Below are 25,519 nucleotides of genomic sequence, written 5' to 3'. Positions count from 1 at the left end.
TTGATAGCTCATTTCTTTTCAATGTGGAGTAATTTTCCACCCAAGCCATCTTTTAAAAACAGAAATTGGATTATGACACCCCTTTGTTTAGAATGGTTTCCCTGTGCACTTAAGATAAACCTCAGCACCTTTCCTGTGGGCCTCGTGGTCCTAGATGGTCATCCCTGCCCCTCTCTGACCTGACCCAGCCTTGATCCTGAAGCTCTTTCCTCCACGTGAACCCTCCGTCCCTTGAAGCCCACTCTGCCCCTTGAAGCCCACTCTGCCCCTTGAAGCCCACTCTGCCTCCACACCTGGACACTGGCTGGGCCTCAGCTGGGTGGGCTTTGCCCAGACCTTTGCACGGTGATCAGCTTACACTTTCCTCCTCGGAGTGACCATCCCAAACACCCAGCCCACATCAGCAGCACCCCGGCCCCATCCCTCCCACTCATGGTATCCCATTTATTTCGCTTGGTAGATCTTTTCACTCTCTGAAATGATCTGGTTTGTTTACGTATCTGTTGTCCGTCTCCCTGCTTCTGGAATGTGAGTGCCTGTTTACTTCCACATTCCAGAGCCCAGAACCTAGTACTTGGCACCTGGAAAGCGCTCAGTGAGTATGTTTAGTGACTCAACTGCTCAGCTGCCCCCAGTGGAAGCCAACAACTAAATGGACAAGACTGTCAACAACTAAATCCCTAGGAACTCATGAACATACCAGGCTGATGGCTCACAAAGAGGTCGGACTTTAATGGATGAGTTAGGGTCCCAGGCAGGGTAAGACAGTGTCCTCCAAGCTACGTAGTCCAAGGAGGGCTCCTGGAGGAGTGAGGCTTCCCTTCTGGGCCCTAACCACAGCTCTCTTCTCCTACTCTGGGCCCCTACCATCCGATTCTCCTTCCTCCTCTATCTTCTCAGATGGCAGAGCAGGGTCCAGCATGGGCTTTGGACTCGGACAGATCTCTGTCTTAGAAATTCCTTCTCTGCCTCTTACCTGCTGAGTGACCTTGGACATGTTTTTTAGTCTCTCTGAGTCTCAGCTACTGCATTTAGAAAATGGAAATAATTGTAGTACTTAACTGATAGGACTATGTTGAGGTAGCTATAAAATCGGTGCCCAAAACAGAAATCATGCAATAAATGTCAGCTATTATCAACATTATTCTGTTGTAATACATAGGGTTTTCACTGGCTAATTTTCAGAAGTAGATTGCCAGGCCTCTTCCTAGTCTGTCTTAGTCTGGAAGCTTCACTGAGACCTGTCCACCATGGGTGACCCTGCTTGTATTCGAATTGCTGGTGGCAGAGCTTCCAGCATCATAGCAACATGCAAGTCACCCCAACGCTGCAAACTGATGGCGTAATGACAAAAACAATTATCAACATCGTTGTTATCATTGTTATTATTGTCTTGTGATTGTTGCTGTTAACTGCTGTTGAGTTAGCCATGATGCAAGGCAACCCCATGCACAATGGAATGAAACGCTGTCTGGTTCTGTATCATCCCCATGATTCGTTGTGAATTGGACCATTGTGTTGCATAGAATTTTTTTTTCTATTATCTCTTTTTTATTCTATTTTATTTTTTACATTTACTTTGTTGTTGTTGAGAACATACACAGCAAAACATACACCAATTCAACAGTTTCTTCATGTACAACTCAGTGACACTGATTATATTCTTCAAGTTGTGCAACCATTCTCACCCTCCTTTTCTGAATCGTTCCTCCCCTATTAACATAAACTCAGTGCCCCCTAAGGTTCCTGTCTAGTCTTTCAAGTTGCTGTTGTCAATTTGATCCTGTATAGATAGTTCTTAAAAGAGCATAATGCTCAAGGCAGAGATTCTTTACTAGTTAAGCTATACTGTTGTTTCGTTTTAAAAAGACTTCAGGGGGTATTTTTGGTTTACGGTTTAAAGATTATCTCAGGGCGGTAGATTCAGAGGTTCATCCACTCTCCATGGCTTCAGAAAGTCTGGAGTCTATGAGATTTGAAATTCTGTTCTGCATTTTCCCCCTTTGATCAGGATTCTTCTATAGAATCTTTGATCAAAATGTTGAGTAATGGTAGCTGGGCACCATTCAGTTCATCTGATCTTGTGGCAAAGAAGGCAGTTAGTCACATATTCCGTATCCTCCTCCTGTTCCTGACTCTCCTTCTTCCTTTGTTGCTTCAGGCAAATGGAGACCAATTGCGTCTTTGAGGGCTGCGTGCAAGTTTTTAAGGCCCCAGGTACCACGCAGTGAACTAGGAGGTAGAACAGAAGCACTAGACACATTAGGCCAATTAACTGGCAGATTGCCAGGCACTTCTTCCTAGTATTTCTTAGATTGGAAGTTCCTGTTAAGCATCGTCATGACGTGCAAGTCTCTACTGACAGATGGGTAGTGGCTGCACGTGAGGTGTGTTGGCCAGAAATAGAACCTGGGTCTCCCACATGGAAGGCAATAATTCTACCGCTGAGCCACCACTGCTGCCATCCTTATTATCGGCTAGTTAACTATGGCTTTTGGACTCCCTCCTCACTTAGCCTCCAGAATCTCTCTCTCCTCATTTAGCAGCCTGGCCAGGACATTCAGGGAAGCACCAATGGCTACCTCTGCCCTGCCCTATTTGGATGCAGGATTTGCAGACCCCCTCACATCTGTCAGTTTGTCATACTGTGGGGGCTTGTGTGTTGCTGTGAGGCTGGAAGCTGTACCACCAGTATGCAGATACCAGCAGGGTCACCCATGGTGGACAGGTTTCAGCTGAGCTTCCAGACTAAGACGGACTAGGAAGAAGGACCCAGTGGTCTAATTCTGAAAAGAATCAACCAGTGAAAACCTTATGAATAGCAGCAGAACATTGTCTGACATAGTGCCAGAAGATGAGCCCTTCAGGTTGGAAGGCACTCAAAGGATGCCTGGGGAAAAGCTGCCTCCTCAAAGTAGAGTTGACCTTAATGATATCGGTGGAGTCAAGCTTTCAAGACCTTCATTTGCTGATGTAACATGACTTAAAATGAGAAGAAACAGCACAAACATCCATTAATAATTGGAACCTGGAATGTACAAGTTATGAATCTAGGAAAATTGCAAATCGTCAAAAATGAACTGGAACGCATACAGATAGATATCCTAGGCATTAGTGAGCTGAAATGTACTGGTATTGGTCATTCTGTATTGGACAATCATATGGTCTAGTATGCTAGGAATGACAACTTCAAGAGGAATGGTGTTGCATTCATTGTCAAAAAGAACATTTCAAGATCTCTCCTGAAATACAATGTTGTCAGTGATAGGATAATATCCATATGCCTAAAAGAAGGACCAGTTAATACTATTATTCAAATTTATGCACCAAACACTAAGGCCAAAGATGAAGAAATTGAAGATTTTTACCAACTTCTGCAGTCTGAAATTGATTGAACATGTAATCAGGATGCACTGATACTTACCAGTGATTGGAATTCGAAAGTTGGAAACAAAGAAGGAGGATCGGTAGTTGAAAAATATGGCCTTGGTGATAGAAACGATGCCAGAGATCTCATGATTGAATTCTGCAAGACCAACAACTTCTTCATTACAAGTACCTTTTTTCATCAACATAAGCAGTGACTATACACATGGACCTTGCCAGATGGCATACGCAGGGATAAAATCGATTACATTTGTGGAAAGAGATGATGGGAAAGCTCATATCGTCAGTCAGAACTAGGCCTGGTGCTGACTGTGGATCAGACCATTAATTACTCATATGCAAGTTCAAGTTGAAACTGAAGAAAATTAGAACAAGTCCACGAGAGCCAAAGTATGACCTTGAGTATATCCCACCTGAATTTAGAGCCTATCTCAAGAACAGATTTGACGCGTTGAACACTAATGACTGAAGACCAGACAAGTTGTGGAATGACATCAAGGACATCATACATGAAGAAAGCAAGAGGCATTAAGAAGACAGGAAAGAAAGAAAAGACCTAAATAGAAGTCAGGAGAGACTCTGAAACTTGCTCTTGAATGTTGAGTAGCTAAAGCAAAAGGAAAAAATGATGAAGTAAAAGAGCTGAACAGAAGATTTCAAAGGGCAGCTTGAGAAGACAAAGTAAAGTGTTATGATGACACTTGCAAAGACCTGGAGATAGAAAACCAAAAAGGAAGAACACAACATTTCTTAAGCTGAAAGAACTGAAAAAAAAGTCAAGTCTCGAGTTGCAAGACTGAAGAATCCTAAGGGGAAAATATTAAACGACACAGGAAGCATCAAAAGAAGATGGAAGGAATACACAAAGTCACTATACCAAAAAGAATTGGTCAATGTTCAACCATTTCAGGAGGTAACATATGATCAGGAACTGATGGTACTGAAGGAAGAAGTCCAAGCTGCACTAAAGGCATTGGCGAAAAACAAGGCTCTGGGAATTGACGGAATACCAATTAAGATGTTTCAACAAACGGATGCAGCGCTGGAAGTGCTCACCTGTCTATGCCAAGAAGTTTGGAAGAAAGCTATCTGGCGAACCTACTGGAAGAGGTCCATATTTATGCCTATTCCTAAGAAAGGTGATCCAACCAAATGTGGAAATTATGGAAGAATATCATTAATATCACACGCAAGCAAAATTTTGCTGAAGATCATTCAAAAGCGGCTGCAGGAGTACATCAACAGGGAACTGCCCGAAATTCAAACCGAATTTAGAAGGGGACGTGAAAACAGGGATATCACTGCTGATGTCAGATGAATCCTGGCTGAAAGCAGAGAATATCAGAAAGATGTTTACCTATGTTTTAATGACTATGCAAAGGCATTCAACTGTGTAGATCATAACAAATTGTGGATAACATTGCAAAGAATGGGAATTCTAGAACACTTAATGGTGCTCATGAGGAATCTGTACATGGATCAAGATGCAGTCGTTCTAACAGAACAAGGGGATACTGCGTGGTTTAAAGTTAGGAAAGGTGTGCGTCAGAGTTGTATCCTTTCACCATACCTATTCAATCTATATGCTGAGCAAATAATCAGAGAGGCTGGACTATATGAAGAAGAGCTTGGCATCAGGATTGGAGGGAGACTCATTAACCACCTGTGTTATGCAGATGACACAACCTTGCTTGCTGAAAGTGAAGAGGAATTGAAGAACTTACTGATGAAGATCAAAGACCAAAGCCTTCAGTGTGGATTGCACCTCAACATGAAGAAAACAAAGATCCTCACAACTGGGCCAATAAGCCACATCGTGATAAATGGAGAAAAGATTGAAGTTGTCAAGGATTTCATTTTACTTGGATCCACAATCAACACCCCTGGAAGCAGCAGTCAAGAAATCAAAAGACCCATTGCATTGGGCAAATCTGTTGCAAAAGACCCCTTTAAAGTGTTGAAAAGGAAAGATGTCACCTTGAAGACTAAGGTGCGCCTGACCCAAGCCATGGTGTTTTCAGTCACCTCATATGCATTCATATGCCGGACAATGAATAAGGAAGATGAAAGAAGAATTGACGCCTTTGAGTTGTGGTGTTGGCAAAGAATACTGAATATACCATGGACTGATAAAAGAACAAACAAACCTGTCTCGGAAGAAGTACAGCCAGAATGCCCCTTAGAAGCAAGGACGGCTAGACTGTGTCTCACATACTTTGGACATGTTGTCAGGAGGAATCAGTCCCTGGAGAAGAACATCATGGTTGGTAAAGTAGAGGGTCGGTGAAAAAGAGGAAGATCCTCAACAAGAGGGTTGCAACAATGGGCTCGAGTATAGCAACAATTGTGAGGATGGTACACAACCAGGCAGTGTTTTGTTCTGTTGTGCATGGGGTTGCTATAAGTTGGAACTGACTCGATGACACCTAACAACAACAGCATTCTCTAATTTCCACCCCTAAAGTGAGCTTACTCTTGCAGGAGCTGTGATATGAAATGCTTTTCTTTTCAGTCAGGACAGCTCTAGGCAACCCTGAGAAAGTCCACGGTGGCCCCACCCGCACCTCTTTCCTCAAGCTCTCCCTTCCTCTCTTAGGGTCTCTGCCACCCCATTACTGCAGGTACCCAATCTTTTCATGTTATCATCAGCAAGAAGAAGATATTGACTACTGAACTAATTCACACTATGGTGTTAGTGTTCCCTTGGCTTTAAAGATAACACAGAGAGAGGGTAATTATTATTATTTTTTTAATTGTACTTCAGATGAAGGTTTACAGAACAAACCAGTTTCTCATTAAACAGTTAGTACACACATTGTTCTATGACATTGGTTAACAACCCCATGACATGTCAACACTCTCCCTTCTCAACCTTGGGTTCCCTATTACCAGCTTTCCTGTCCCCTCCTACCTTCTAGTCCCTTGCCCAGGGCTGGTGTGCCCCTTCAGTCTCGTTTGGTTTTATGGGCCTGTCCAATCATTGGTTGAAGGGTGAACAAGAGGGCAATTCTTAACCCAAGGAATGTCTCACCAGTGGTGGGATATTACGCTGTGGTTAGGGAGAATCTGGAGGTTGTGGGGGTTTCCTTGGTTCTTTTACTTACATCTTTGAGGAGCTGTATGCCCTGCTTGCCTTGTGGGCAGTCCCTACTTACCATTTTAATGTCTCTGTTCTGTTTTTCTCTTCCTCCCTTCTGAGACAGCACACTCCTGAGGCAGCCATCTCTCTGCCAGTCCCCAGCACAGCCCTGGGGGTGGAGAGGCCTTGGACTCCAACTTAGGGAGGGACATCCTCAAGTGTGGAAGTGCGTTCAATATGGCCTACCCTATTTGCGCCTCAGGTCTTGTAGCCTTTGCTTCTCTTTCCCACGTGTAGGGAGAAGGAAGTTTCTCCTCTGGCTCTGGGAGGCAGCCCTTCCTGTGAGAGCCTGCCCCCCCGACTCCAGGCAAGGTCCTGGGTCCAGCCTTTTCCCACCAAGGAGAAAATAGCAAGAAAAACAGATGAGAACTGATACCCTAAGCCCCAGGGCCTGCTGGGACCTGGTCCTGGAGGAGCCCCAGGAAAGCTTTAACCCCGGGGGCTCCAGGCAGACAGGGTGAGGGGGGAGAAGGCAGGGGTGGAGGAAGACACCTCTGTAGTTAGAAGTTGCCTCCTCCCTCTGACCACCTGGGTCCCTGTCAGCATCCATCCCCTCTCTCAGGAGGTCATCACTGCCCAGCTGTGGGTCCTGGGCTAGACACCCACGCCCTGTCCTCAGGCTGGACAGCAACACCAGCAATCACCTCGCCCATCCTCCTGTCTCTGGCAGTACCCTCTTTGAACAGGGTCAGTATGTTCCCATTTTAAAGCCCTTAGGTAAGAGATATTCCCAGTCTGCCAATCATCCCCACATCTGAACGACCCACAGTCAGCCTGGTGCTTGCCTGAAGGAGCACTGGTCTTGGATTCAGGAAACCCAGGGAAATTACTGCCCATTTGTAACCCTCGGGTTCCTCATCTGGGAAATTCCATTATCTGTGGTGCTCACCTCCCAGGGTGGTTACGGGGATTTCCTGAGACGTGAATGTAAAAGACTCTGTGAAGGATAAATGTGACATAAACGGTAGGTGTGATGGGCAGTGATGGGGATGCCTGGCCTCCTTCCTTCCTTTTGCAGCTGCAACCACATGTGGTCCTGGCGAGGGTTACCTGGAGCCCAGCCCCGCCCTGGCCTTGGGACAGCCGTGGCAGTGCCCCTCAGCCTTCTGTTCTCTCCGCAGAATGCTCTGTGGCCCTTTGCCCTCTCCCCATAGACTCGTGGCCAGAACTTCTGAGAGGGCATGTGGGGTGCACACTGTCATCATCGGAACAAGACCTGAGCAAGAGGTTTTCATAGCCACCAGGCTGTGTTTGCTGAGCATCAGGAAATGCTGGAGTTTTCTCAGGTGTGAGTTTTTCGAGGGGCTCGGAAGGCCAAGAGCTCAGGCAAAGAATAACTACAATAGCACCTCCTATTGGTGGGGTAAGGAGCCCTGCTGGTGCACCAGTTAAGTGCTTGGCTGCCAACCAAAAGGTTGGCAGTTCAAACCCACCCAGCAGCTTTGTGAGAGAAAGACCTGGCGATACGCTTCTTTAAAGATTACAGCTTAAGAAATAGGATGGGGCAGTTGTACTTTGTCACATGGGGCTACTATATGAATCAGAATCAACTTGACAGCACCCAGCAACAGCAACACTGATAAGGTGTTTACAGAACATCTTAACGTTTGATCCTCACCCTCTGAAGCAGGTGCCACTGTCTCATTTCACAGAGAAGAAATTAATCTGTTAGGTTGCAGAACTGGAGCCTAAATTCAGGTCTTCTGACTAGCAGTGTATGCACCAAAAAAACTCCTCAAACCTGTTGCTGTTGAGTTGATTCCATCCTATGGTGACCCTGTGTGTTACAGAGTAGAACTACTCCACGGGGTTTTCTTGACTGGGTGGGTTTGAACTGCCAACCTTTAGGTTAGCAGCCAGTCGCAAACTGCTTATGCCTCTCAGGCTCCACCAGACCCTGGTTACTCTGCTGAGGACCCAACAGTAGGGAATGGGCTTCAGTGACGGCAAGAGGGTGAGGATAAGGATTATATTTAAGGAAGAAGTTCAGTGAGGCGCAAGTGAACTGGCCAGCTTTCAAGGCTCTTTGGTTGTTTGTGAAAACAAGGATCCTACGAACACGAGGCGGGAGGAGCGCCATACAGAAAGGGCTGGAGTCAGCTGGGGCCCTCAGTTTCCCCAGGGAACGATGATGAGATCAGAAGTGAGGTTCCCAAGACCCTTCTAGTGCTCGTCTTCTAGGTGAGGTGGGTTGGAAGACAACTGGTTTCTCCACCTTTCAAACTATTCCCCTTCCCATCCCTGTAAAGCCTTCACGGAGCAGGTGGGCTTTGATGGAGGGGTCTAGGAGAGATGTTGTCCAGGTGAGAGGGCCCTTGAGAATCATCACAGTGAAGGAGAAACCTGCAGAACTACAGATAGTTGGGGCCTCCCGCCGGCACACCATGGGCCTCAGAATCTATTGACGTGCTCAGAAGGGCGCCCCATCCATCTCAGAAGCTGCACACACACACACAAATACACACACACACACACACACAAACTGGGCAGGCTGCTGCCGCTGAGTCAGCTTCTCAGCAGAGCTGGATGGACCCCAGCCTGGGCACTCACACCATGGCAGTGTGCGGGCATAGGATGCGGTGTCTGCGGGCTGTTTTGATTTAAAGGAAGAGGGGAGCCCAGAGATATTGAAACCCTCAGCCCTCAGTGGGGTAAGGGGGAGGCCTGCAGCGCCTAGCTCCGTGGCCAGTGCCTTCTGGCCCGTGGGCAGCCTCGCCTATTTACTGCGTGCTGTACAGATGCTCTCAAAAGGCTGGAAAGCTCTGCTCCTGGACATCATCCTGTTTATCTCCTTCAAAGTACCCAGCTCCTTCTAAATGCCTGGTTTATTTCCTTTCTTTTAAAGTGTTATCCGTCTCTTCACCCAAAATCAAAGCTACGTAAAGGCAGGGACCTTTTATCTTATTCCCGGCACAGAGAGCGATGCCTGGCATGGAAAACACTTAACGTTTGCAGAGTGAACGCATAAATGCATTCAGGGGTGAATGAAAGGAAGCATCTAGCACGCAGCCACTGCTCAAGGAACATCAGTTTCCTTTCCTAAGAATCATTCCCGACTAGCTTGGGGTTGCAGAGCTGGTTCCTAGTGTCCTCGAGATCAGCCCCTCAGGTGTAAGTACTGTGCAGTGATTAGAGGGGTCAGGAGGGTAAAGATGGAGGTGGTGGATGGGGCAGTGCAGGGGAGCATGGGCCAGGGCCAGAAGAAGGGGAGCTGTGGGCAGGTAATGGCAGTTGTGTCATATGGCCTAAGGGAAGGGATGGTTGTTAATCACCTGGCTGTTTGGGTCAGTGTAGATGTGTGTTAGAAAGCACTGGGCAGAGCCGCCACCTTCTGTGTGGACTTGGACAGATCACTTGACTGTTCGAACGTCAGTTTCCTCATCTGTGAAATGGGCGCTCATTCTGCCAGTGCTTTCCTACGCCAGTGAAGTGATGATGAGATGTCTAGTGCGGATAGGCCAAGCACCCGTGAGCAATTGTAGGTGGCGCAGTGGTCAAGTGCGCAGCTGATAACCGAAAGGTTGGTGGTTTGAATCTACCAGCCACTCTGCGTGAGAAAGGTGAGATAGTCTGCCTCCATAAAGATTTACAGCCTTGGAAACATTGTGGGGCAGTTCTACTCTGTCCTACAGGGTCGCTATGGGTTGGAATCAACTTCACAGCAGTGGGTTTGGTTTGGTTTGGTTTAATCTTAATTAAGAAGTCCCTAGTAGTGGATGGAGCCCTGATGGCACAGTGGTTAAAGCACTCAGTTGCTAACTGAAAGGTCGGCAGTTTGAACCCACCAGCTGCTCTGTGGGAGAAGGATGTGGCAGTCTGTTTCTGAAAAGATTTACAGCCTTGGAAATCCTATGGGCAAGTTGCTATGAGTCAGAATTGACTCGATGGCAGTGGATTTGGGTTTGGGTTTTGGGGTAGTGTAAACAGTTAACAGGCTTGGCTGCTGCCTGAAAGCTTGTGCTTTAGGTTCACCCAGAGGCACCTTGGAAGAAAGGCCTGGTGACCTACTTCTGAAAAATCAGCCACTGAAAACCCCATGGAGCACAGTTCTACTCAGAGACACATGGGGTCGCTGTGAGTTGGAGTTGACTCTATGGCAACCAGTGTTCTAATGTTTATTGAAACTCCTAAAGGAGAGCCTTGTTATTTTCTGTTACTGTTTTTGTTATCCCTAACCAGGTTTCCTTCCTCTGCAGGAGAAGCATCGCAAGATCTGGCCTAAGTCTTAGATCCTGAAGACTCGGCTGCCTAGATATGCACCTCCCAACTCACGGGGCCCTGGGGTGGGGAGGGCCTTCTCCTAGAGACCACAGGGGTGGGGTCGCTGCTCTAACTCTGCCCTCCTCTCGCTCAGGTACAAGACGGTGGTGACCCCCCGGAGGGCCGCAGTGGCCATTGCCGGCTGCTGGATCCTCTCCTTTGTGGTGGGCCTGACCCCTATGTTTGGCTGGAACAACCTGAGCCAGGTGAGACAGGACTGGGTGGCAAACGGCAGTGTGGGCGAGCCTGTGATCAAGTGTGAGTTTGAGAAGGTCATCAGCATGGAGTACATGGTCTACTTCAACTTCTTCGTCTGGGTGCTGCCCCCGCTGCTCCTCATGGTCCTCATCTACCTGGAGGTCTTCTACCTGATCCGCAAGCAGCTCAACAAGAAGGTGTCGGCCTCCTCCGGCGACCCGCAGAAGTACTATGGGAAGGAGTTGAAGATCGCCAAGTCGCTGGCCCTCATCCTCTTCCTCTTCGCCCTCAGCTGGCTGCCCCTGCATGTCCTGAACTGCATCACCCTCTTCTGCCCCTCCTGCCACAAGCCCAGCATCCTCATCTACGTCGCCATCTTCCTCACGCATGGCAACTCAGCCATGAACCCCATAGTCTATGCCTTCCGCATCCACAAGTTCCGGGTAACCTTCCTTAAGATCTGGAACGACCATTTCCGCTGCCAGCCTGCACCCCCCATTGAGGAGGACCTTCCGGAAGAGAGGCCAGGTGACTAGACTGCACCACCTGCCCCCACCAGCCCCTCGTCCAGTGTGTCTCAGCCTGGTTCCCACCTCCCCACTCTCCCACTGGACCCCCAGCCTTCCCCAGCTTAGCTGTGGGGTGTGGGTGCAGGGGGGAGGTGGTGCTGAAGAGATGCCCACGGCACAGGGGCCCTTCCACAAGGAGCTAGTAATTGCTCTGCACCTCTGGGCCCTGGAGGAAGGGCAGACCTGGGGAAGGAGCCAGGCACCCTGAGGGGAGAAGGGAGGTGGCATAAGCCTCCCCACCTGCCTGACCCATGAGTAGTCCCAGGCTTCAGGGCCAGGCAGGCCCCAGGGAGACTGTAAAGGAGCCATCAGGGTGGGAAGAGGGTGCTAGGATGTTGGTGGTGCAGCCATGGGACCAAGCTTAAGGAGAGGATTCCCTCTAAGATGAAGGGAAACAGGGGAAGGTCTTGGCCTTGCTTTCTCTCTTCTTCTATAGGAGAAGGTGGCCAGAAGCAGCTAAGGGGCAGGAGACAAGGAACTCAGTCCCTACCTCCGAGGACTCAGCTCCCCACCCTGCTGGGTGCCTACTCTCCTCACCCTGGAGGGGCCCAGAATTGACTAGGGAGTGGCAGAAAGAGTGGGTCCAGAAATCATTCCAACATTTGCTTTATTCTCCACCAGCTCTTGGACCGTGGGTGGGTACTTGGAGTGGTGCCCAGAAGGTCCCTCCTTTAGTCCTGGGGAGTGTGGAGTGGTGGATGTGGGCCTCAAACATCCTCCAGGCGGCAGCACTGAGCCCTCAGTCTTGCAGTGAGTGTCCCAAGGAGGTGCCTGGAGTGTAACTACCTGCCATCTCAGCTCCACCAGCCCAATGAGGAGCCTGGACTGTCCTAGGGGACACATATCTCTGCTTCCTCTGGCCAAATGGAGAGGAGCCTCCCATATGTGCCAATCTTGGGAACATGCTGCCTGCCTGGGGAGGGGGTGCAGGAGGGGAAGGTCTGCCTCCAGAGATTCCCAGTGCGACCATAGGCACCCCTAGGATGAGGTGTGACAGACAGGCCCAGCCCAGAGGAGACCACCCTGGGAGTGTGAGTGGGGCAGTCTTGCTGGCACTTGGTGCTCCTGGCACTGAGCACAGTTTTCAGGGGCTTCTGAAGAGCGGTTGCAGAATCTGGGCCTTTAGGACATCTGGGGGAGGCTCACCCCACCCCCTGCAAGCCTGGAGCCTCTTGTATACAGGAGGGTGGGGGGCCTGGTTGTCACAGTGACTGGGTTCTGAGTGTGAATTCCAGGCCCTTTCCTCTCTCAGAGCTGGGGTCTTCCCTGGCTCCCTTGGGGGGCCGTGTGACTAATAAAAGACTGTGAACCTTCCAGGAGAGCAGGCTGCTGGCTACACCCACCCGCTGTTGGAGGGCAACAAGACAACCCTGGCAGAGAGGAAGCCATGGTGGGGGCCAGGGGAGCTGCTGGGGTGGGGGAGATGTGGAGGTGTTCGGAGCTAGGAAGGCTCCAGAGGGGTGTCTGTTCCTATAGTGATGCACTCGGGGTAGCAAGATCCTGAAAAATCACAGCATGTCAGGAAAACCCTCATGACATCTGAGACCCCACCCACTGGCATCTTCCTCAGGTTGATGCATTTGACACCCCCCTCGTGGTGACACAGTGCCTCTTCCCTTGCGACGATGCTCCCTGTCACAGAGGCCCCCGCACTGTACACCACACATCTTTATTGGGGTGCTTCTCACCAGCGCACAGCTCTCTGTTGGGGTGCTTGAATCTTGGCACCTTCCAGGCCCCCCTTGTGCCAGCGGAGGCTGGCTGGGGCCTGCCAGGCCCACTCCTGGGTACTGGGCCCCAGACTGTTGGGGAGGGAGGCCAGGCTGCAGAGAGCTGCTCCATCAGCCATCTCTATGGAAATGGGAGTTATGGGCATCTGCGGAGTTTGATTCTGGGCCTCAGAGGCTGGGCCCCTCAGGTCTGCAGCACCTGACAGAGAACACGTCTTCTGAGCCCCTGACATCAGAAGAGGTGCAGATGAGGGAGGGGAGGGCAGCACCCCTCTTCTCTTCCTGGGCCCCCCAGGGGCCCAATGCCCAGGCCTGAACACCAGCTCCTCAACTCCAGGATACTTCCTTCCTTCCTTCTCCAGAGCCTCAGGGCCCCACAGAGGAGAGGCTGTCTCCTGTTCTGATGAGTGGCCCTTGCCCTAGGTCACTCAGAGCCAGGACTAGACCCCTAACTCAAATTTGTCCACTAAGCCACCCCCCTGCCAGGTCTCACCAGGGTCACCAGCCCGACAGCCTCCCCTGCGTGTCTCTTGAACAAGCCCAGAGCTGCATGTGTGTTAGTTGTCTGTGACTTGTACCCAGACCTGAGTACCCCGCCCTCCCCAGCCCCTGTTTGCAGGCCTCTCTGCCTTTGGTACCACCCCCCGAGGGAGCAGAGGGGTGGCCCACCCACTTACCTTCATCCTCGCCATAGCCACTGCCTCTGCCTCGGTCACTCTTCAGTGCGTGGCTGATGCTGTAAGAGATCTGCAGGTTAGAGCTCTGCATCCTGCGGGGCGGGGGCAGGGGAATAAGACAGGGTGACAGTGACATGCCCTCACTGTGGCCATTTATTGTTGGTCCCCAGGGCTGACTTCACTACCTCCTTCCCCATGTTGGGCCATGCTCCCCCTTGGAAGTCCTTTGGACAGCCTGACTTCCATCTTTACTAGCCCGTCAGTCGTGCCTGGGTTTTCAGTGCTCAGCCCTGTCTAGTCCACCTTCTAGAGGTGGTGCCTCATGTTCTCCTGTTCATGGGAGGGCCCCTAAGAAGCGACCCTCCTCCAGCTCTCACCTTTGACCTCCAGACGGCAGTCCACAGATGCCTCCCCCAGCACGTTGATGGCCTTGCAGGTGTAGACACCAGAATCGAAAGGGCTGGGCTTGCGGATCTCCAGGGTGCAGACACCTTGCTCGGAGAGGGCCCGGTATTTGGGGTCCCCTTGGATGTCCATCTTGTTTTTCATCCAGATGATCTTGGGCTGGGAGAACAGAGAGGAGGGCTGGGAAGGTTGTGGGCTGGGACCGGGCACTTGAAGGCTCAGATATAGGTGGAGATGACTGGGAGGATTCCTCAACCGGCTGTCACCCCCGACCCCACCAGCCCAGGGCACAGCGAGCCTGGCCCCCTCACCTTGGGTGATGCTCGGACACTGCAGAACAGCTGAGTGCTGTAGCCAGGGGTGGAGGTGTGGTCAGCCAGGGGCTGGGTAAATGAAGGGGCTTCTGAAAAGTCTCGCTCAATAAAACCTTTAGATTTGGCAGCAATATCTGGGTTTAGAGGAGAAAGCGGGGTCAAGCAGTGAATTTGAGGCTACAGGAGTGGAGGAGGCCTCTTAGGACTAGCCTCATCCATTTTCCTAAAATAATCACCATAGCTTACATCTATCCATCACTGGATCTGCACAGCGGGCCTCTGTCATCGTCTGATAGATAAGAAACTCAGCCCCTGAGTGGGTGAGTGATTTGCCCAGTATCAGTGAGTTTGGGGCTTGAGAAATGGGAGGTCGCAGGAGGACTGTGGCTTTCTGGGCAAAGAGCTGGTGGTCTGGGGAAGATCTTAACATCATGTGGGGCAGGAGCTGATCAATTGCATCCTTGCCCCTATCCTCTGGAGAACAGCCCCAGGACACCAGATTCCTGAGATCTTTGGGAAGCAACCAACCAGCCAGTTGCCATAGAATCAGCTCCGACTCAGAGCGACCCTGTGTGTGTCAGAGTAGAATTGTGCTCCATAGGATTTTTATGGCTGACTTTTGGGAATAAATCACTAAGCCTTTCTTCTGAGGTAACTCTGGGTGGACCGAACCTCTAGCCTTTCAGTTAGCAGCGGAGTGTGTTAACCATTTACAGCACCCAGGGACTCCTCGGGAGCACTGCATGGGCAATTTGTGGAAACTTAGAGAAACGGCTCCCTGGGTGGCGCAAACGGTTAAGTCCTTGACTACTAACTGAAAGGTTGGCAGTTCAAGATCACCCAGAGGTAGCTCAGGAGACAGGTCCGGTGATCTGCTTCTGCAAGGCCACAACCTTGAAGCTCTATGGAGCAGTTCTACTCTGCACACGTGGGGTCACCCGGAGTAACAACAACAAAGAGAGAGACAGTCTCAAAGAGGTATTGCTTCAAAGATAGCTGAGACCATGCCTAGGTCGGTGGGAGAGGTGAGCTGAGAAAGGAGAGGGTAGAAAACTAGCAAGACGAGATGATCTCGGCAGAGGGTGGAGATCAGCAAACCAGAGATCTCACATTTCGTTTTTGTCTTCAGAGACATTGCTGGCTTTCCTTTTTTAAACAACATTTTCTTCTTAATTCTGTGCAGCCCAGGCTGGTGTTAAAGACTGTGCCTTCCTGAGCCACCTCTGACTCCGAGTTGGGGAGGGCCTGGTAGCATTCGGGGTGACAGGGAAAAAGGGCTCAGAAGTTAACATGTGACGCAAAAGGGTCGGTCAGGTGCTTGGGCAGAGACAGTAAACACCCATATCTCTCTGTCCATCTGTGTGGTGTTCCATTAGGGCCGTGAGGCTTGGGATTTTAGCAAAGTTGCCAGAGTCCACCTCTCCACTTGCACACTGCCCTTCAGAGTTCCCTTGGGACACTGTGCATGAGACCCAGTGACCACTAAGATGTTGGCAGGCAGGCAAGCAGCTTTAAAATAAGTACACGGCCTCCTGAGGGGGCCACTCAGCACACAGTTTGCTCTGAGGTGTTTGTGAAAACCGATTCGCCACATCTATTACGTTACAGTGCGAATGTGCACGTGCAGAGCTATGGGGCGGGTGTGGGAAGCAGAGCACGTTTCCAGGAGAAGGCACCAAAAATAGCCCGGAGAGAGGGGTGGAAAGAAGACAGTTCCGGAGGCGGCATGGTCAGCCCTGGCTCCGTTTTGGGTGCGGGCCCAGACCCACCTGCCTTCTTGATGTGGGCCAGCTCCTTGGTGACGGCGGCTGAGGTGCTGAGTCCACACTGGTTTTCTGAGAAGACCCTGAAGGAGTACGTGTTGCCGACGATGAGGTTGGAGATGGTGCAGGTGGTCGGGTGGTAGCGCTCCAGCACTGTGAACCATTGCTGCAGGACCCCATCCCGTTAGCCTCACCTCCCTGCTGGCCTGGCAGCCTTTCCCTCAGATGGGCCATTCCACCACCACCCCCTTGTAATCCTGGGGGGCTGAGCTGTCCAGCTTTTGCCCTGAGGGACTTTAAATTGGGATGAGGGGCTGCTGGGTCACTCACATGACCTCTCTGGGGTTCTCAGAATTCTAGAGCCTTACTACTCAAAGGGAGCCTGGTGGGGCAGTGGTTAAGTACTCAGCTGCTAACTGCAAGGTCAGCGGTTGGAACCTACCAGCTCCGCAGGAGAAAGTCTGCTTCTGCAAAGATAACAGCCCTTGAAACCCTATGGGGGCAGTTTTACCCTGTCCTATAGGGTCGCTATGAGTCGGAACCAACTTGACTGGCAACTCAAAGTGTGGCCCGTGGACCGCAACCTCAGCGTCACCTGGGAGCTTACTAGAAATGCAGGATCTCAGCCCCTATTCTGGACCGACTCAATCAGAATCTGTTATTTCAACAAGATCTGCCGGGGATTCAGGTGCACTTGAAGGTTTCGGAGGCACTGCTCCAGAGCAGTGGCTGAAACAGTTGATGCAAACTGTGAAGCACTCAACTACTAACTGGAAGGCTGGTGGTTGGAACCTGCCCAGGGGCAAATCAGAAGACAGCCCTGGCAATCTGCTTCCGAAAGGTCACAGCCTTGAAAATCCTATGGAGTACCTCTACGCTGCACACAAGGGGTCGCCATGAGTTGGAACCAACTTGAGGGCAACTAACAACAAAGAGAGCTTGAAAGGCTTCTGAGAGCCCAGGCCAGCCCCACTTGCAGTCTTGATAAGGAAACTGAGGCCCAGAGAGGGAAAGGGTCTTGACAAAAGCCACACAGGGAGTCAGGTTAGGGGAAGTTAGACCAGGACTGGGTCCGTAGATTCAGTCCTCTGACCCCAATCAGCACCCCAGCCTCCAACACAGCTGGCCTCACCCCTGTCTTTTTGTCTGCCTTCTGTACAGTGTAGCCCAGGAGCTCTGTGTTGCCCGTGTCCTGGGGCGGTGTCCACTCAAGGGCAGCGTTGCAGCCCCAGACATCCAGTAGCCTGATGCTGCTAGGGGGGCCAGGTTGCTCTGCAGGACCAGAGTGTGAGGGGGAGCGGGGTTAAGGCAGGGCCTTGCCACAGAGTTCCCACCCCTAAGACTTGGATCCTGTTACTCCTCTGGCCTGCTCCCATCAGCCCTCAGCACTGGGCTAGGAGATGGGGGCTCCCCAGAGAGGCAGCTCTCCCTCCGTGGCCCCATACCGATCACCAGGATGTCAATGGCTGCCTTGGCCTCCAGGCCTTCCAGCTGCAACGTGAGCTCATAGTGGCCTGAGTCGGAGCGCTGGGCTTTGCGGATGAAGAGGATGGAGTCTTGGTCCCCGGTGCGCACAGTGGCCTGCCGGCTGTCCAGGGCCTGGCCGTTGTGGGTCCATGAGGCCTGAGGCCGGGGCTTCCCCTGAGAGGGAGGAACTCTCAGGCTGGGTGCAGGGAGGTGCTTGTGCCCCATGCCCACCCAATCAGGAGTCTCTGAGGCTGTGCCCAGGGCAGCCTGTCCCACTGGCCCTTCCCAGGAGGCACAGCAGAGGCACATCACAGGCAGTGCCCAGAGCCATGTCCCCAGAGGTGTCCAGCCCTGGGAGACCACCTGCCCTGTCCTTGGGCTAGAGAATCACAAATGAGTCATGTGTGTGGCTTGGGGAGAATGAGGTGGTCTTGATAGGTTCCCAGTGGACACTCATGGGGATCCCAGCCTTTCCTGGACCCCCTGACATACCTCAGATGGGGGTCCATATATCTACTCCTGAGAGTAGGCTCTTACCCTTGGCAGGAGGCTCACCCACCTGGAAAGGGATTTGCAGGTTGACCGCCTCTCCCACCTGGCGGATGTAGGTCTGACGAAGGTGGCGGGGGACACGGATCTTGGGGGCCTCTGTATCAAAGTCAGAGTCTAGGCTTAGCATAGCAGAGGGGTAGTTTGTCAGGGGCTTCTGAGTTGGGGGAGGGGACAGCTGATGAGGGTTGTTGGCCTGGCAGGAGAGCCCCTGGGAGTGTTTGGCCATCTGGGGCTGCTTCCTTGTGAGAAGGGCAAAGCTCACTCTTGAGGTCCAGGGCCCTGAACCCTTTAAGGTCCTTGGGGACCAGAGAGCCAGGAGGCCCCAGGGAAGGCATGGCTCCGTGGTGGTGTGAACCGATAAGCATCTCATGCATTCGCTTGGCGCCTCCACCCTGCCTGGCTGGAATTTTCCCTGCAGCCCTGGCATTCCCAAACTCCAGATGGACCTGCCTGGCTCCCTGGCTCCCCCTGGTGGAGAGCAGGTGCTGCACCTGCTGGGACTGCATTCCTGAGGCAGGGAAGAAATGCTGTCTTCCTCCTAATCCAGTAGCCCCTACCCGCCACACCTACCATCTCATGCCCCACGAGCTTCAGAGAAGCCCCTGGGAGGCCCTGACACTCATTTCTCTCTCTCCAGATCGTATTGGGAGAATTAGGATCTCTCTCTTTTTGGGTTGGGCTCTTCTTAAAGGAAACCCTGGTGGCGTAGTGGTTAAGTGCAACGGCTGCTAACCAAAAGGTCGGCAGTTCAAATCCACCAGGTGCTCCTTTGAAACTTTGTGGGGCAGTTCTACTCTGTCCTACAGGGTTGCTATGAGTCAGAATTGACTCGATGGCAACAGGTTTTGGTTTTAGGTTTTCTCTTCTTAAATGAGGCCAGAGCAGACGTAACTCCCTCTTCCTCTGTCACCCTTCCCGTGGTCTTTCCATCTCCCAGTTGAGAAGTCCTTCCTGAAGCATTACTTCAAGCCCCTGCTATGGTAGGGAACCTATTTCCTGACCACCACCTAATCAGGTGCACCCACTGGAGCCGCTGGGCATTCCAAGGGAAGCAGTAGCTGACCCTGCCCTGTCCCCAAGCCTCCTCAGACAGGGACTGGGGCTGGGGCTGGGGACTGAGGCTCCTTAGTGGCAAACAGGTGGCAGCAGCTGGCACACAGGACGGAGGAGGAGGAGACAGTGAGAAGGAACACTGTGTCTCCGAGGATTAGATGTGCAGGCACTTGGCTTTGGAAGTGTCAGGTGTGGAACGCTCCAGGGGCAGCTGCAGGGGGCCAGGAATGCTTGGCAGGTCCAGATGGCCAAGGAGGGACAGCTGAGCAGCTGAGGATTCTGGGCATGGCCCCCGCCCTGCCCTACCCGTGAGGAGGGCCTGGCTGCTCCCCACTTGCTCACAGCCTCCTCCCCGTCTTCTCTCCAGGAAATCCCCTTCTTTTCTGCCAGAGGAGTTTTTATGGAGAAGTGGGTGCAGAGGCTGGCCAACTCCTTCAGTCTGGGGCCTCTGACAAAAGGGCCCAGCAGAAGAAGGTCCAGGACCCTCCCAGATCACAGCCATTGAGACCATAATGAAGCTGCCAGGCTGGGTGTCACCCAGACTGAAAGTATGGGAATGTTCTTGGGTTTGAAAACCACTAGACGACACTCCACTGAGGCCTGGGGAGCTGGATGTGGGCATGAATGGTCTTGAGAGGGAGTCAGGTTCTGCCATTCAAAGCCTGGGTGACCTTTAGGGAGTCCCTGGGCCCCATGGGTTATGTTTTTTTTACCTGTAAGGTGAAGTGCTTGGCTTGGATGGACTAGCTGTGATAGTCTACAATTCTAAGGTCCCTAACTCAATGGCTCCCACGTCTCTCAGGCCTCAGAGTTGAGAGAGATTTTCTTGAATCCAAACTTGACTCCTCCTGTGGCCATGAAGACCCCCCTTTCTGCAGGCCTTGCCCAGAGCTGTGGGGTTCTCCCCCAGCCTCTGCCAGGAACCAGCCGTCGCCTTGATGGGGGAGCAAGAAGGAAGGTGGAGAAGGCCTCAGGCACCTGCTTGCCTGTGTCTCTCTTCACCCTGGGGCCCTGGGCTGTCCCCAGAGACCTCAGATCAGACCAAATGACTCACTGCCATTAACAGACTGAAACCTGATCAGCCCTGGGAGAGAACAGGGGTAGGACTTCGGCTAATGCACCCTGCAAATAGAAATATTAGCAACTGGGGCAGCAGCTGGCCTCCTGGGTCTCCAGCGTGGCCCTGCCCTCGGGGACAGGGAAACCTTCACAGGCCTTTTGCAGGCCTTCTTTTTCCTCCCATCAGGGACATGGTACAACAAGGGGTGAGCAAATCCCCATATTGGGAGAACCTGGATCTCAGGCCATATCAAATGAGCAGCAAGTGGCCAGAAAATGAATTCCCGAGGCTGCAGGAGAGATTAAGATTAGGTAGGAGGAACAGTGGGCTCTTAGCACTGGGACCCTGAGTCTGGTTTCCGGAGGGTGTTTGAGCTTTCATTTCTGGGGATCAGGGAGCTCCTCCCACAATGTTTGGGGGCTTGACCACTCATGGAGATGGCCCCTTTGACCTCTAGAGGCCCCTTACTGCTGGAGCACCTGGGACTTTCTTAAGGCAACGTGGGGAAGGCATGAGCCTTGTGTGTATGAATGTGGGATGAGGGAATCGCTGCCCAGTGCCCTCTGTCATTGGCCTTGGTTTCTCCAGCCATCAGTTAAGGTGTCTGGGAAGGGCTGGGGCACAGGGGGTGAAAGGACAGGCTTTTACCAATGATCTCTTGGATGTGGATAGGCTGGTCCAACACAGCCGGTGGGCCGGCCCCCGCGGAGCTGACCGCAGCCACGCGCAGGAAGAATTTGTCTCCTAGAGCCAGGTTCCGCATGGTCTGCTGGGTCACCATCATGGGCCGGGCGTTCACAGGCACCCACTCTGAGGCTGAGGGAAATGAGAGAGTGTGAGATCTTGGCCTGCATGACCATGGGCACCAGGCCATGGGCCACTTGTAACAGGGCTTCCTTTTCTTCTTGCTGGTGATTGGAAAAAGCTGGCTTCTCTCTCTGGGCCGTATTTCCTCCAGTCTTTGCTTTATCACTGTCAAGTAGCATTAAAGGCACCTGATCTTAGATCCTAGCTATCCCCTGGAGTCACAGCCAGACATGGGGTTGCTGAAGCCCAGAAAGTGTTCGACGCATTTGCAAAGCCACACAGCAAGGTAGGGGCACAGACAAGAGGCCAGACTGAACTTGGCTGCCATGGAGTTGGCCAGAATGCCCCCCTTTCTCCTCATTGCCTCTCACGGTCTCCCCTCCACCCCTAGCTTCTCTACCCTCCATCTCATGCCCTGTCTTCCCCAAGCAGGGTGCTCTGAGATTTGGCTCCTCCTTTTTTTTTTTTTTAACTCCTCATCAGAGTACAGCCCCAGTGCCCCTGGCCCTTCTCTCTCTGTTACTCAGAGGCTCCCAGGAGCTGGAGGACCAGGGAGCTCCTGAGGTCATTTCGGACATCCCCCTGCCTTTCAAAATACATCAGTGGAACAGGGGCAGATTAACCAGTAAGCAAGGTACACACAGGCTCACTTGTGTTCACTTATTAATCTGTAGTGTGCGGTTTCACATGGGTCTCACCTCATCCTTGATACAGTGAAAAACAGGTCAAATTGTACGCTACAGATGAGTAAGTAAGAAAGCACAAGTAAGCCCGTGTGTACCTTGCTCGTTGGAAAATCTGTCCCTGGGTGGAGTAAAGGGACCACCTCACATGTCACCCCCAGACTGGCCAACTGCAGGGTCTAGGGACGTGTCCCTGCACCCCTCAAGCCCATCTCCCCTGGATGTTTGCAGGGCTTAGCCCAGTGCGCACCTCCCTCTTCGCAGAGCTCCAGCACATAGCCCTGCAGCCCCAGTCTCCCAAGCTTCTCCGGGGGCTCCCAGCTCACAGTCACCGAGCTGTCGCTCACATCCTCCACAGTCAGCCGCAATGGGGCACTGGGAACATCTGAGGGAGAAGCCAGAGTGAGACCAAGGGTTCAAGGTGCAGACCTCCCCCCTCCCCCACCACACCAGGCTCCCCTCCTCCACCTGCCCCGTCTCTCATCACCTTCGCTTGGGGGTACAGGCTTAGCAGCTGTGGGGGCTTCTGGGTCAGGTGCCTCGGTGACAGGCTCCTGTGGCTGGGGAGCCTGCTCCTCCCTGGGGGGCTCTGGTGCTGCCACTTCTCCGGAAGCCTCTGGGGTGGGCACCTTGGTAGGCTCAGAAGCTGATTCCTCTGGACCACCAGCGGGGGCCTCGTAGGTGGCTTTTCCTGTCATTGCTGCGTTGACTGAGGGTCAGGCTGCAGTGCACAGGGGTTGGCAGTGCAGGGTCTGGGCCTCCAGGGTGCCTGGGACACCTAGGTCCAGGCATATATAGTCTAGGGCTGCCCCACCCCCAGCCAAATTATTCCCAGCCGTGGGGTCAGGTCAGGCAGGGGGGCTGGGGGATGGGGAGGTGGCTAGGCCAGGAATAGCTCTGGAGGAGGAACCACAGGGCCCCTGGAGGAGCACGCTACCTCCTCCATCACCCAATTGGGTCTTGGCAGCCAGGGTGTTGGTGCCCAGATGGGGGGAGGGCACAGATGAGTGAGATGGGACGTTGCTGGGGGCCTGTGCCAGGGGTCAGGGCCATGGGAGAGAGTGTTCATCTAAAAAATGAGCCCAGATCAGACTCGGTGTGTTTGGCTTCTACGGCTACTTGTGCCCAGGCCTTCTTAGACTGAGTGCTGGGCCCAGGCAGTCTGAAACAACCTTCTCTGAGGAGCACCCCTGGTTTTGCCCCAGGGTCCCTCACTTCCCCATCCCCACATTTCGTGGGGTTCTCTCTCATGTTGGGTGAGGTCAAGAGCACTACAGAGGGGGGAAATGGGATGCCCAAGGCAGGGTTGGCTGGAGAAAAGCCCTCCAGAAATGGGACTCCAGGGAAGAAGACTTCTGAGTAATGCTTTTGTGAGTGAGGCTTTGAGAACCCAGCCCCCTCTATCTCTGCTCTGGACCTCAGTGTTCCCATCAATCACAGAGAACAGGGTGCACAGCCTGCTAGCCCTAGGGAGTACAGCAAAGTCATAAGGCAGATCGAGAAGAAACCCCAGAGGAGGACAGTGCTCTGAAACTTCTAGACTCTTTGAAGTAGAAGGTGGGCTTGGACATTTGCAGTGGGGGATATGAGGCAGGTATGACCCAAATTTTCCTCACTGATTCAGTGATTTATTCCTTCATTCAATAAAACTTGAAGTCTGGTAATAATTTAAAAGCCTGGAAACACAATGTATTTGGGAGGAAGCCAGCAACAAGACCTCTCATTGCTGGTGGGAGTGCTTACTGGAACAACCATTTTGGAAAAAGTAAGACAATATCTAATAAAGTTGAAAATGTGCATACCCTCTGACCCAGCAGTTCTGTTCCTGGAGACACACACACACCAGTAGAGAAATCCTCATGTATGTGTCCCAGGAGACATATAGTTTATAATAGCCAAAATCTGGGGGAAAACAACTCTCCACCAACCATGGAATGGGTAATAACTGTGGAGTAGCTATGCAACTATAAAGCAAAATATGGAATAAAATGAACTAACTTCAGCCACACACAATAAATAACACAGATGATCTTGCAGACACGATGGTGAGCAAAGAAAGCAAGACACACTGACATGCCTATGGTGTAATTACAGCTACGTTAAATTCAGAAACAGGCCAAACCAAGCTCTCTTCATTAAGGTACATCCAAAGATGGTGAGACCGTAAGGGAAAGCACAAACAGGTTATCTCAAAAGTCAGCAGAGCGCTGCCTCTAGGCCCAGGGTCAGGGATGTATGTGATTGTGCTGGCTTCCGGGGTGCTATTGATGTCTTATTTCTTGCCCTGGGTGGTGGTTACACAAGTTTTCACTTTATAACAGTTCTTTAAATGCAACAGACCCACCTTATGCACCCTTTAGCATGTGTGCAGTGCAGTATTGTCGTTAGCTACTTTTGAGTCGACCATGTGTTACAGAGTAGAACTGCTCCATAGGGTTTTCTTGGCTGTGATCTTTATGGAAGCAGTCTGCCAGGCCTGTCTTCCATGGAGCCACTGGGTGGGTTACAACTGTCAACCTTTAGGTCCACAGCTGATCACAAACTGCTTGCACCATCCAGCCTCCTTGCATGTATGATTTATCCACTATTTTAAAACAAATGAAAAAACTTGTAATGAGCAGCAGGTCTGGGCTACGTCCTCAGCCCGAGTAGGGGGTACACTGGCTGCCTCTCACCCCTGGCCGTTGAGTGGGGGAGTGGCAGTGGACGACCTGGGGAACCCCGGGGTCCAGTCCTGCCTGGGGGCCCGTGCCCTCTGCGAGGTAACTCAGTGTCCTGCTGGGCAGGGAGCAGGCCCTGGAGACCCGATCCCCATCCCAGTCTGACTCTGCAGCTATAAGCAAATGTGACTAACCATGCAGGACCCTGAGTCAGCCCTGGGGAGCCTGTCCCAGGCCGGGGGGGGAGGGTGCCTGGAGGGGGGTGGGGGTGGGGCTACCCAGGAGGGCTCCCAGCCACTGAGGTTTCAAAGCCCCTGTGGGGTGGGGTGGGCAGTGGGCAGGGATTAGGGAATGCTTGATCCTACCTGCCAGCAGTGAAATGCCTGTTTCCACCCGAGACCCTGGCCAAGTTCTCACTTTCTTTGCCTTTAGCAGGACTGTGACCTTGGGATCGGTTGCCTCTGGTCAGCTCCAGCTGGTTCAGATTTCAGGGCAGCCACCTCACCTATACCTCACACCAGGGTCATGAGCCATCAGGCCAAGTCACAGATCACCCAAACATCAAGGAACCCAGAGGGAAGTTCTCTTTGGTTTTGGAACAAGTGCCTGGACTCTCTTAGGCTTAAGGCATATCCAGGAGCACAGGAGTTCACAGAAACTGGTGAGAGGCCCTCCAGTCACAAGGGCTGGGAGACAGATTGGTCTTCACGCCCATCCTGCCCCATCCCATCCCCCCCACTTCATGTGTCAGGCCACCTGAGCGAAGGTGCCTTGGCCTCTGCAGAGACTGTCACA

The 25,519-nt window shown here is 52.1% G+C and overlaps 2 protein-coding genes across 5 annotated transcripts in view; one reads left to right on the top strand and one right to left on the bottom strand.

Moving 5' to 3' along the window:
- Window positions 1-12,867, top strand: part of ADORA1 (adenosine A1 receptor) — a 47,511-nt gene extending 34,644 nt beyond the window's left edge. For all 4 annotated transcript variants that reach the window (XM_023548274.2, XM_064273367.1, XM_064273366.1 and 1 more), the window contains one exon: window positions 10,881-12,867. In XM_023548274.2, coding sequence (XP_023404042.1) covers window positions 10,881-11,520 — 640 coding nt within the window. In that variant the 3' untranslated portion in view covers window positions 11,521-12,867. The remainder of the gene's footprint in view (window positions 1-10,880) is intronic.
- Window positions 12,868-12,921: 54 nt separating this feature from the next.
- On the bottom strand, window positions 12,922-24,887 carry MYBPH (myosin binding protein H). Its single transcript, XM_064273368.1, has 10 exons — window positions 22,552-24,887; window positions 22,315-22,449; window positions 21,223-21,390; window positions 18,469-18,557; window positions 17,888-18,083; window positions 17,575-17,714; window positions 16,449-16,608; window positions 14,677-14,813; window positions 14,338-14,524; window positions 12,922-14,019 (listed from the first exon to the last, which is right to left on the bottom strand). Exons 1-10 carry the CDS (start codon window positions 22,760-22,762, stop codon window positions 14,003-14,005), a joined length of 1,440 nt encoding a protein of 479 aa, XP_064129438.1. The 5' UTR covers window positions 22,763-24,887; the 3' UTR covers window positions 12,922-14,002.
- Window positions 24,888-25,519: the final 632 nt, after the last annotated feature.

This window comes from Loxodonta africana, chromosome 20, assembly GCF_030014295.1.
Source record: "Loxodonta africana isolate mLoxAfr1 chromosome 20, mLoxAfr1.hap2, whole genome shotgun sequence".
Classification (NCBI taxonomy): domain Eukaryota; kingdom Metazoa; phylum Chordata; class Mammalia; order Proboscidea; family Elephantidae; genus Loxodonta; species Loxodonta africana.
Note: the sequence above shows the minus strand (reverse complement) of the source record. Positions and strands in the feature narration are given on the sequence as shown.